Source organism: Thermobia domestica, chromosome 15 (genome assembly GCF_964235325.1).
Source record: "Thermobia domestica chromosome 15, izTheDome1.hap1.1, whole genome shotgun sequence".
In the NCBI taxonomy this organism is placed as follows: domain Eukaryota; kingdom Metazoa; phylum Arthropoda; class Insecta; order Zygentoma; family Lepismatidae; genus Thermobia; species Thermobia domestica.
In genome coordinates this window covers 186,678,702-186,692,432 of record NC_137468.1, presented here as the reverse complement: position 1 = coordinate 186,692,432, position 13,731 = coordinate 186,678,702, and the positions used below count along the sequence as shown (strand labels likewise).

The 13,731-nt window shown below is 34.8% G+C and overlaps 1 protein-coding gene across 2 annotated transcripts in view; it reads left to right on the top strand.

The window, feature by feature from the left end:
- LOC145671382 (uncharacterized) overlaps window positions 1–12,824 on the top strand; it is a 31,806-nt gene extending 18,982 nt beyond the window's left edge. For both annotated transcript variants that reach the window (XM_081740463.1, XM_081740462.1), the window contains exon 3: window positions 10,621–12,824. In XM_081740463.1, coding sequence (XP_081596589.1) covers window positions 10,621–11,533 — 913 coding nt within the window. In that variant the 3' untranslated portion in view covers window positions 11,534–12,824. The remainder of the gene's footprint in view (window positions 1–10,620) is intronic.
- Window positions 12,825–13,731: the final 907 nt, after the last annotated feature.

Sequence of the window (13,731 nt, the reverse complement as noted above, 5' to 3'; positions counted from 1 at the left end):
AATGGGGTAATTTCACTTTATTTATTTGTGATTTTATATTATGTTTAGGGACTTTTCCTTGCTATGGAGGTTCTTTACTATGGAGTGGCTCTTTTGCAAAGAAAGCATTATGCGCTTTAGATAGTTCAAAACTTCCGTCGTTATTGCACTTTCGTTACTGTCGAGGCCTTCGTCAGACTCTTCATTTCTTACGCTAACATGAACCACTTCACTATCCGTTTAAATACAGTCACCATCACCATTAGAATTTACATGTTCTAGCAAGGCTGTACATATATCTAGATCAAACAGTTTCTGTCGAACAATCTTACACACTAATAGTATGTCACTACAATACCCGACAGACATTTATGCACACAATACTTTAACAAACTTCGTCTTTATATTCCCTATCTATTGGTAGAGTAGCAATATGCTGAGCTTCGCCCCCGTTTTTCAATTCAATTCAATATCAGCAAACTGTAACAATTCACTTGACATAATATGCTATTACTAGGAGAGCAATAAGCAAATCGTGTACAACTAATAATAACCAGATACGAATAGGAAATCAGATTCAGTATGTATATAAAAAGTAATAGTAAAAACACTTCATATTAAAATCATCTTTTGTGCCTCTGAGGCACACCTTGCGTCAATTGAGAACCTAAATATTATAATAAAAATTTACGCTACATAAACCGCGCGAGAAACTTGAAAGGTTTATATGATGTGTAAAACCAGTGTCTCGAGGAATACAAGATGTCTCATTTCCCTTGACATAAATATTTTCAGTGTGTAAGAGAAAATATAAACCAGTGAGCCTCTCAGGCACATCTTCCGTAGTTTATGGTTAAGAAAGATATGCAATTGTGAATTTACGAAACTATAATGAAATTTACGATGTTTCATGTTCATTTGAAGGTAATTTGTTTTTCAGCAGCGAGATTATGAGACTTTTCTCGTCCTGAAGGCGCGAACACTCACCACTTATTCGCAAGGAATCAAGACGAATATAAGTGGCCTGGAACATTTAGCTGTTTCGTCAGATATGTGCTAATCTTCACTGGAATAGGAACTGATATATCCTCAATTAAAATATTGTGACAAACCACACCAAAATCGAGTTGTTGCAAACGACACACCATTGTTTCAGAGTACCTTTCAAAAATGACTTTAATAAAAGGAAGGATATGTGTGTTATCTTGGACGTTGACTTGCCACTTTTTTTCCTAGCCCATTCATTTATATGAAAAATGATTTTTTTTAATGCACGGTATTTAAATTGTTTGATTTTAGTAATTTCGTCTTCTCGCCTATTTAAGTGTCCCTTGCTCTATAAGTATTCTTATATTCAATGTAATATTGCTTTAGTTTCTATTTATAAATATTGAAATTACATAATACAGTAGTTAAATTTCGCATCCTATACATTTAGAGATTTCAAGAAGAAATCAGCATAATTAACTTGCTAAAATTCTCTTTATTTCAAAGAATAAATAGAATGTTTCCTCATATAAACTTAATGACCTAAGAAACCATGATGGTGTCGATATTCAACACTCTTAAGTGCTACTGTTGTTTGTTATGATTTATAAAACCTACAATTAAAATAATACATATTTCGCTCGACATTTCTATGGACGCATAGTTTCATTAGTTGTTAGTATATAAATTTCCTACTTCGGCACTTCAAGAGGTTTCCTTACTCTATGATCTTAATGTAAAAAAGGGGGCATGGAGTTCGTTACTAATACAACAAATACAAATGCCAGCATCAAACACCACTCATAAAAAAAAAACTACGAAGAAAACATTTCTACTTCCAAATACAACCTCAAATGTCACACACTCTTCAAGTGGATTAATATAACACATTACAAATAGTATATCAACTCCCTTGTCCGGCTCAATCGATTCCCTCACTCTCAGCCACCCTCAGCTTCAATCGACTCCCTCACACTGACAGTTACTTTCATGTACTAAATAAACAATAAGAGTAAATAAGGTAATAAAAAAGCTCACCTGACATAGGCTCACCGATAGCAAACATAAGCTCCCTTGAAGGACTTGTAATAAAATTCACCGAATATTGAAATTTAGGCTGTGGCTACTTCCTAAGCGGAAAATCGAGCTACTATCTTATATGAATTATCAAGTATAAAAAATAATGAAAATAATGAAAAATGGAACCAAAATTTTCTTACAGGCCGGACAATTCATCACTGCATTAAAATAATTTCATGATTAGGCATAAGTACTTACAAAATAGAATTTCTTTACTTAACAGGATTCGTGATTCTGGTTTGTGACTTTTTTTTTTTGAAGAATTCATCATACTCAGATGTATTTAGGCCTTGTTTCTTAGTGCTGTCGTTGTGTTTGCAGACGAAAACTCAAAGAAATCTCTTTCTTATTTACTAACATTAAGCTTTTTTTGGTTAATAAGTTGTTGTTTTGTTCTTAATAAATAAAACAAGATTTCTTTGAACTCTGCAACATTCTTAATATTTTATTCTGGTGTGTGAAAACTCCTATATGACATTAGCCATATAGCCTACTTTCTGTTAAGAATTTAGGCCTACTAGTAGTCAAAGCCCAGATTTAAATATCAGGAGCATTTTATTACAAGTTCCTCAAAGCCATCCACGTTTAACACATTGAAACCTGCAACATTCTTATTATTATATTCTAATATCTAAAACTGATATGTAGCATTAATAGCTCTATTTTCTCCTGAATTAGGCCTACTACTAGTCAAAGTCTAGATTTTAAAACCTCTTCATACCCATCATACGTTTTTCTATAGGGGGCTGCGGTGGCTTAGTGGTAGAATGTTCATTTCTGGTGCTTGGGGTCCTGGGTTCCATCCCAGCCCCCGACAAGTGAACCTTGTGGTTGACAACCACCGTATGCGTGTGTTTACTCGGGGTTCTCCCGTTTCCTCCCACTTTCTTCATTCTACCATTTCATTTATTACTCATCATCACCGTCTCCTTTAGTCTAACCGGCGTAACCGTGGGACGCTGAGTTGATTTCAGCCATAGTGGAACAAAACATAACAAGGAGATACCCTTTCACCAAAATTTCGTTTATCAATATTTCTGTGCTTCAAAATTTCCTGCACCGAAAGTTTCAGCACAGGGGAGGGGATGGAATGCTTTCTTCAGTAAAAGAAAGTATAATTTTTTTGTTTGTCCAAATCTGTTTTCAGTTTATATTTTAATATTCAAACTCTACTTCATATTAATATTGAGAGTCTGGTTTTTATTTTTGTCATTTTTTCCGTTTGCCACTTTTTCGTTGCTTTTTTATTCAGGTTCATTTTCCTTTGCAATTAAATTTGGTAAGCTATATCATTATCATTATTGTATTCTTTATTGCATTAATTATCTTATATTATTAGTGGTGAGCTTAAATCCGGGGAGCTTTTGTTCGCTTTTGCATTAACAAAAGTGAGCTTATGCTTTTTTTTTTTTTTTTTTTTTTAAGAAATCGTGGACGTTTTGGGGGTCTTGAAATATATACGCATAGAAATTACTAACATTATTTGCAAAAGAAAAAAAGAAATCCTGTTATTTGGGTGGGCTTCAGCCTGAAAGACCCAAACCCTGTAAATCTTCCAATGATTACGGTTGAGATTATATTCTTGGGCACAAAGAGCAACCAAGGAAAATAAGTTCACGGGGATTTTTTTTTCGTTCCTCAGTTGACGTTCTTGTGGGATATATGGTAAATTGTCAGAATGTGGTTCCTGTGCCGGTACCAGAAAATACATAATTTTATTTACAAATATCGATAATTCATACAATGTACTGATACCAGTATCAAATTCTAATATAAATATTTGTAGATTGCGTGCAGGTTTATGTAGGAAGTGAAATGTATAAATACTGAAGGGAAAACATTGCAGAGAAACATTATGTTCGTATGTTTAACGTAATTTTTGAATGTGGTGCAAAGTATCCTCACCTATGGGGTTACTTTATACCGAAGCTTGTATTCAAAAAAAAAAAAAAAAAAAAATTTACTGGCACCCCCTGCCTTCTAATTTTAGGTAAATTTCCTATTTAGGTAGATGCTGGAATGGATTTATTGTTGGAAAATAAATTATGAACGTTGGCAGATCCAGAAAAAAATAGTTTGAGATGGGCTTCACTCAGAAAGGTTTCGTTTTTTTATTTTCTAAGAAATCTCTGGATTTTTGGGAGACTTGAAGCTTATGCGCATAGGAATTACTAAAATTATTTTTTTTAATAAAAGAAATTCTGCGATTTGGGTGAGCTTCAGCCTGAAAGCCCCAAACCCCGTAGATCTTCTAACGTATTCTTGCACCAAAGTATAATCATGGTCATACCGAATGTTTAGTAATGCACTTGCACGAATGTTTTTCTTATATATCTAGCTATTATATGTTTAAAATACAATGTTCCAAATCATTACGGTTATAAGTTACATGCGATTTTCTTTAAAAATTCTTTACATCTGGTGCAAAGTAACCAAGTCTTACGTTATTGGATAATCTTTGTTTTAAACAATATCACCTACTCACGAACAATTACGCATTTCTTGGAAAAGCAGTTTGAATGAACATTCATTTTACGGTACCCGAAGAAAAGCTTTCATCTGCAAAGTCGTCTTCAGAACGGGCTTCTGAGAGGGTGGCAGTGAAACATTTCCCCGATTATCTGAAGCTCTCGGAAAATGTTGTTGCGTGTAGGAAGGGGCGAATAGCGCTTCATCCTGTAATGACGCAGAAATTTCTTTGAATTCAGTGCAGGTGTCTTCTGTCATGCGTAAAAATAATAACTTTTACACGCAAAAGTGACATTTGTATTCAAACTTTAAAAAGTGGGTTAAAGATTTTTCAACATAGGAAATATATACCACATGGACCTATTACAAAGGGTATTCTTGCTGGAATTTTCAACGAAATTCACCAAACTAATTTTGTGCAAATAACTAACTCAATCTCTTATATAAATCTTATATATGTACGAAATGGGAAGATGTAAAGCAATTTGTATTCAAATTTTATCTGATCCCAGTCCCCGCCAAGTGAATTTTGTGGTGAACAAACACCGTGTGCGTGGGTTTCCTCTGAGTTCTTCCGTTTCCTCTCACTTTCTTCATTCCACCATTTCATTCATTACTCATCATCATCGTCTCCCTTAGCATAACCGGCATAACCGTGCGACGTAAAACTCAGAGATTTCATTTCATTTCAAATTTTATATGAACATATTGATGGTAATATTAAGCGTGGATTAGCCAGTGGTTTCAGTAAATAGTAGTAGGTATTATTTTTTTTGGGGGGGGATGACTATGAATTTTCACTCATCGGTTTTTAAGTTAGAAATCGGTAGCGCACTCAAAACTATAGAACTCATATTTTTCTTTCCAATTCTAGCCTCTTTCTCTACATTGTGGCGTATCATAGTGGAATAAGTTTTTTAGTTCTTTCTTTATATTTTGTGAGCTCCTAATCCTACTCATTCAGTATTTCTTCCAGATACACTTCGCGGGTGGGGCTGGGGCGAATGCCCCGAAACCAAGATACATTATAAATTGCGAACATATGTTTCGTTTCTGAACGTTGTTTTAGGAAATAGTATCCCAGTGCAGCCCTTAACATTTTGGTGTTGCCCTCTCAAAATTCTCTTCCAGAAAGACTCATCCTACTAAAATAGGATATTTGTAAGCACTCATACTCAATGTCACGTATATTCACATATTAATTAGATATTTATAACGATATCGTTATATACTTTTTAACCAACCCTCATATTTTCAATGCCAGTTTTTGGAATTAATACTTAGCCAGTTGGAATTCACAAAAGAGTTAAACAGTGGATTTCTTTTTTTTTTTTTATTTATTTATTCAAAAGCTACCTCTTTACTTAGGACATTTTAGCACCTCTCGCTGAGCCGTATTTGGAAAGGCATTTGTTCGTCTTCTGACTTACACCTACGCAAAGTTGATTTCAAAGCAAAAGCAGTGAATCATGCGTCATAATGTAATTTTTTTGTGAAGAATTACTAATTATTTTCACTGTTATATACATCAATATAATTAATGTATCGCCTTCGTGTTGGAAAGTTTTCGTCACCTTCGCGCACCCTCGCCATCGTTGTCGTAACTTTTTCTCGCCCTGGCGAAGGGAGTTGTCCATCGCCTTCGCTGTCGAAGTCTGTTCTCGCCCTCGCGTCATTGTGAGCGATGGAATTTGAGGGTGAGGATGCCGTCGAGAGGGCCACACTCGCGAGGGGGAACACCTCTGATTGAAACAAGTCTGGTTGTCACGTTTGAGATGTATGGATTCACAGCTGAAAAAGTTTTTTGACTGCTGCATGGAAACCTGGTTTTCCTAAGATTTCTTGTAAGTTTTGAAGACTGAGCATTGAGCTTGATCTGATGATGTATGATGGTTCTGTGCACATTATGTATTAATTTTATATCATATGGTAATTCTATACAGTGACGACGCCAGAGGGGGGGCAAGGGGGGCGAGCGCCCCCCTGGTGGTTACTCCTGCCCCCCTGACTGCCATCCAGACTGCCCCCCCAGACTCCTACAATCATAAAATATTCTACATATAGTATTTTATATCAGTATCATAACAAATCTCATTGTCAGATCGTACTATCTATACATTTACTTTGTGGCTGATTAGTGCTCAAGCTTTCTTCTTTGAGCGTCTGGGTATGCACGCATATTTCTGTTTTCTAATTTAGCGCCTTTTCCGGTAAATTTTAGTTACAGTTATTTCTTATGAAGTTTAATTATTGTACCTAGCGAACAATAGTAGATTTGGTCGACTTGTTTTCTTCTCATTGGATCAACTTCGATTAGAAACAAAAGAAAGGTAAAACCAATTACATAACGTGTTTGTATTTATCCAGTTTTGAAGTTTTCAGTTTCATATTTTGTTTTATTTAAAGGTTCTATACTTCTGTTTCCTGAAACATTATTCTCGGCTTTCAAAATTCGGAGGATGGGCTTATAACAGCTTAATTTGCGACTACCAGAGCTTAATTTTTTTAAGGAAAAAAGTTGTGTTTTCCCTTCCCCCAAATGATAATAATAATAAATAGCCTATATGGAATTAAATCGATTATTCATTTAGCTCCCAATAAAACGTATTGTCAGAGTGCTGATCTTTAATTAGTAATTGGTATGTACTAGTGCTCCCTTACTTATTTTGTTTCAAAGTACTGACATGACGTCTACCATAGTGACTAGAAATGTACGTGGAGCTGCTGAAAAATTCGTAGCCCAACCCAGGAGTGCACGTGGAATGGTGAAGTTTTACTTCTACACTTCCCCCGAGAGTCAATATACTACCTTGTACAGTGCTCCAGTTTTGCAGAAGTTAAAAAAATCTGGAGACTTCCTCGCACCACTGTTCGCAACAATACCCTTATCAGATCTAAAGTTCAATCAGATATAAGTTTGGGAAATAAATACAGGCCATAGTTAGACGGAGCTAAAAGATGATGATCTAGGCATTGAAATCCTAGATTTATGCAATGCTAATTTTGTTCGCAGAGGTTCGATGGACAGGTGTATTCTCTTAGAGGAATACAATTCCTTTCTTTTCATTTTCCGCGGTGTTGAACTTAGAATTTTTCTTTCAGTTTTGTGAGTAATGTAGAGATTCTGAATTAAATATCTGACCATTGCGGAGGTAGTCTATGAGTACGACTCCATACGTATCCCAGAAGAATGTTGCAAACAGTTTGTCAACCTACTTCTGTGTCTTGAAGTTCTTGGGGCGAGGGAGAAATGTATGTTACTACCCCCACTGACTGTTCTTTCGTTTCAGGATCATAGTGATACAACCATATTTCGTACATGGTTACTATTCGTGAGCGAAATGATCAGCATTACATTCAAACTGGAAGAAGACTTCTCTTAAATCCGTCACTCTTTTATTCTCCTGACAGATTTTTTGGGAACCCATTGTGTCAAGAACTTGCGCATACCCAAGCCATTCTGAACTATACTACCGACACGTTCCAAAGAAATGCCCACAATCTCTGACACAAGTTTTACTGAGACGGTAAAAACTGGGGAAGGGGGTTGCAGCCAGACCTCAGACTATAATAACTATATCGTGAGTTTACTATACACTTTAAAAAGTGTATAGTACATTCTTTTTGTCAGTCAAAAACTGGGGTGGCCTAGGAACCCCGGCCCCAGGTTATATCTACCACTGGCTGAAATGCTGCAATTATCAAGAATAATGTCACAAATTGCATCCATGATTTCGAGAACGGTCACTGGATGTAAAGCATAATTTGTTGAGAAACCGCCACGTTTGAACTAAGCCATCACTTCTTCACCATTGTATATAATGGAGGAAAGTCCCGTAGTGTTTCACTGATTTTCTCATTAATTTACTTTGGTGACTATCCTAGGTGGAACAAAAATGTTATAATAGTTGTGATCTGGATGTTCGTAAAATTCGCTGTTTGGGCACACATAATCACTTCAGAGGCCTGAGAAAGCAATAAGAATTTCATTATTAATATGAAAATTTGTTTTGATTATTAATATGTAAATTTGTTGAAAATATGTTTTTGAAAATACAGTTTCATCTTTCTACCTAGTACCTACACTCCTTCTGGGTTGGATTACGAGATTTTCAGCAGCCCTCGTAAATTTTATATATATATATATATATATATATATATATATATATATATATAGATAGATAGATAGATAGATAGATATAGATAGATATATAGATAGATAGATAGATACGTAGCATATAGTACTAGACGAATTTGTTACTTGTAGCAAACGCGAAAGTAATTCAATTTAGGTTTCAAAAGTTGCATTGAAAAATATTACGTTGCATGTGGAGACGTTACTTATTTGTTAGTTACAAATTTTACTTGAAGTAAGTTTATCATATAGGCCTAATATAAAATCAACAACGAAATACACAATGTAAAGTAAGTCAAACATAATAAATGTCATTTTTGGTGTGGAAAATAGCCGCCCCCCCCCGAAAATGTATCTGCTCCTTCTTTGCCCCCCTAGGAATTTATAGCTGGCGTCGTCACTGATTCTATATATTAAAAAAACTATGCAGACTGTCTGCTTTCATCCCTTAAATCGTAGACCACTTGCCCACTGGCTTTTAGTAATGATTTTATGTTACAAATTTCACCTCCGTAATGAAATCCACTCGTCAAATACCCTGTTTCTGACATACAATATAAACTCGTTCGGTTATTCAAAGGGTCCTCATTTTATTGAAGTAACATGTATAGAGAATAGAGCCGCCTAAGAGATAGTGCGAAATGCAAATCAATGTTTAATTTCAAGCGATTCACCCTTTTCCTGAGGTAATGACATTCAAGTTTTGTGTCAAGCTTACATACTAAGAAATAAGATGCAGATTTTTCCTCTTCTCTCACTTAAATACGGTATATCTGAATATACTAGTGCACGCGACAGTTTATTTTAAATGTTAGGCTTATGTGTTAATTTTTTCTCTGTAAGAACAAACACTCGTGAGATGACAATTCTTGACGTAATTTTTAACCATGATGCGCTCAATATATTGGAGAATTTATTTTAAATAGTTCAGTTACCTACCTCTTATAATTTAATATACATCATATTCCTTTAATTTTTTAATATATAGTTAATAGCATGACACCCCCTTTTGACTTTTAAAATAATAAACAATAAACACTGAAGTTGACCAGGATGAAAAAAAAAACCTGAAACATTATTTGACATATCCTGCAATAGCAGTATTCAAGCCCATTGTGAAATTGTTTTCGTCGAATGGCGTAACATCATGTATTACAAATTTAAATTCTTCGTGTGAAACGTGTTAAACTCGACATTTGTCATTTTTTTTTAATTTTGTAAAAGTGTTTACATATCTGTCACTAAAATTTAACATCTCACGGCATACCGAGGGGAAAAAAACTAATAGAAATTAGTGTATTGCGAAGAACGATGTATTTTGTACAAAATTTAAAAAAAATTTATAGCCATAATTTCTTCCCTTCTCATTTTCGCAACAGCTCCTGGTAGTTGTAATTGCAGCAACTTATCGCAATTACTAAATTTTATGGCACAAAAATCAACGATAATGTACTTAAAGATTTCCAGTGACTCGGTAGTTCGATTTGGACCGATAGTAATAAGATGATCATTCCATATTGTAATATTTGTACGTTGGTATATACGTAAATTAAGTCTGATATTGTATGTGTAAATGTAAATACATTTTGAAATAGTAAAAGAACGTGCATCTAATGGAGAATAGAATTGGTATGGAAACATTTCGATGGGTCTCGATATTTGTACAAGATTTCATGTAATAACACAATAGTATCAGACCTAAGTTTCTCAGGAAATATGTGAGTGCACTGTACGCCTCACATTTAAAATGCAATAGCAAATGTAGCAGATAAGAATTATGTTTCTATGGCTGTTGTATTTCACGTGCAAATGTTTGCATTTCTTTAGTGTTTGATATTATTTGCCTCGGTGAACATTTCCTTTCTGATGATTTTTGTTTTTACAAATTTTATAAATATACTCTTTCTATTTCTTTGGTGTTTCGTATGATTTACGTCGTTTACTATTTCCTTGTTTGATTTTTTTTAAAGGTTGAATAATGTTTCTAATGAAACGAGTGGTGTTATTACACGAATGGAAATAACTTATGATAGAGATGAGAAATCTCATACTTGCAAGGAATTTAACAAAGCAAGTACTCGATCACATTTGGCAAAACATGTGTTAACAAGTACTGGTCAAAAAACTCATAAATGCCAAGAGTGTGAAAAGAGATTTTGTCGAAAGTCACGTTTAGCAAGGCACATGTTGATACATACAGGTGAAAGACATCACGTATGCCAATACTGTGAAAAAAGATTTAGTTTAAAATCACATTTGAAAACCCATATTTTAATACACACAGATGAAAAAGCTCACACATGTCAAGAATGTAGAAAAAGATTTAGTCTACGATCACATCTGGCTGCACATGTTTTAATACATACAGGTGGAAAACCTCACACCTGTCCGGAATGTAAAAAAGGATTTAGTCATAGTTCAAATTTAGCAAGACACATGTTAGTACATACAGGTGAAAAACGTTACACATGCCAACACTGTGGAGAAAAATTTAGTCGAAAATCAAATTTGTCAAGACACATTTTGATACATACGGATCAGAAAACTCACGCGTGCCAAGATTGTGGAATGGGATTTTTTCGAAAATCAAGTTTGGCAGCACACATTTCAAGACATACAGGTGAAAAATCTTACACCTGCCCTGAATGTGGAGAGGGATATAGTACAAATGACGGTTTGGGAAAACACATGGTAATACATTCACCCGAAAAACATCTTACTTGCCTATATTGTAAAAAAAGATTTAGTCAAAAATCAAGTTTGGCATCACACATTTTAATACATATACGTGAAGAAGCTTACACGTGTCAAGAGTGTGGAAAGAGATATACTCTAAAATCAACTTTGGCAGCACACATGTCAACACATACGGGTGAAAGTTAAACACGTGCCAAGAGTGTAAGAAGGGATTCTTTCAGGAAACAAATTTGCCATCAGAAATGTTAACACACACATGTAAAAAAAAAAAAAAAAACTCGCACGTGCTAAAAGTGTAAAAAAAAACTCAAATTTCGCAGACACATAAAATCGACAAACTCACATGTGCCAAGGTCTGAAAATGATTCGTTGAAACTTCATTGAAACTTCATGTTTGGCAAGACTCATGGTGATACATACTAGAGAAAAAGTCACCCCAACCAAAAAGTATTTTGTGAAAATTAAGATTTGGCAAGGAAGATGTTAACGCATAGAGATCAAAAACAGCAGTTGTGACAAGAGTGAGTGTGTAATCAACTTTGTACTTAAGAAACATTGGTGTTAATACATACAGATGAAAAAGTCACACATGCCAAGAGCGGAAAAGAATTTATTGAAAAATAATTTGTGGCAACTTGTAACACTCGTAGGCGATAACGTCACAGGTACCAAGAGAGTGGAAAAAGATTTATTCACAGTTGTCACTTTGCATAATGCATGCTATTACATACATATTTAAAGCCTCACCGTGCCAAAAAATTGAGAGCGTGTTTATTCGAAATTTAATGTTTGCAATACAAATAAATAACTTACCTATCAGAAATGTGCGGAGAAATTTATTTTGCTCACATTTGGCTACACATTTAGATATGCAAAAGATAAACCTCTTATGTGAGAGGAAAGTCGTAGGGGATTTCTTAAATGACGTTTGGCAACCAGCACAGTATTCGTGGAACTAAAATCCCATACGTGCCAAGAGTGAAGGAAACAAAAAATGAAATTCGACAATATATAAGTTAAAAGATACAAGTGATGAACATAACTTACATGAAAAATGTAGAAAGTGAATTAGTGAAAGCTTAGAGGTGGGAAGACACATCGAATACAGGTTTAACACCTTTGATGGGTCAGAAATACGGAAAGAGACTTATTCAAGAATGAAGGTGGCAAGACTCGTGTTAAGAAAAAAGGGGAAAGCTACTGGAAAGCAATAAGATTATAAACCTAAATTAAGAGACTACGCGTTAACATACATAAGAAAGTAAACCCTCATCCGTCTTAATGGTGTGAAGAAATTTAATTGAATATCATATTACACAAGATACATTTTAAACCGAATGTAAGAGCGGATTTTATAATAAAGTAAATTTCAGAAAGCATTTGTGTTTATGTATGCAGATGCAGGGCCGGGGCGAGGGGGGGAGGTCGAGCCGTGCCACCACCCAGGGCGGCAAGTCTAATGGGCGGCAAAAATTGAAAAATAAAAGAATACTATAAAAATATAATGCTTCGTAATGGGCGCACATGGAAAAATAAAACTGTGTTCATCTGAGAATAAAATTGAACTTACTTCACTCACATTTAGGAAAATACTAACTCAGGAAATTCAAAGCATTTTTCCTCATTTTCAATTATCTAACTACTAGCCACAGGTATCGTTCAATATTTCCCTTGCAGCGATGTAGATAAGATTTTCAGCTAGGGTGGATAAGATTATCAAGGTATATTTTTTTATCTATTCAACAATGTTCTAACGCTCCACTCCAAGTATGCAAAAGGTACACTCCCACTTGAGACCCATGGGAGGACGAAATTAATACCACCATTACTTAGGAAAAGATGTTCAAAATTGAGTTATTCAGATTCTTAGTGAACAAATAGAAAGTAAAATGCTGTCTTTGTTGAGAGTTGCAAAATATTATAGTATAATACTAGACTGTACGCCAGATATTTCTGGTACCGAGCAAATGATGATAATCGTTCATGTACAAATTACATACAATAATGGAGAATGCCTTGTAAAAATTTGAAAACACTTTCTTGGTTTCGTAGCGGTAACAGACACCACTAGTCTAGGACTGACAGAAGTAATAATTAAACAGATAAAGGAAATTAACATTCCTATCGAAGACATAAGGGGCCAAGGATATGACAATGTTTCCAATATGAAAGGCAAACATTCAGGTATTCAGAAGAGAATTTTAGAAACAAATTCCCGAGTCTTCTATGTTCTTTGCAATAGTCATTCACTAAACCTTGTCGTTAATGATGCAGCCACAGCATTTTAGTACGCCGTTCCAATTTTTGTATAGCTAAAAAAGTTATATATATTTGCATCGGTTCAACATTGGGCCATACTAAAGGAAAATATTAGCAGTCTCACT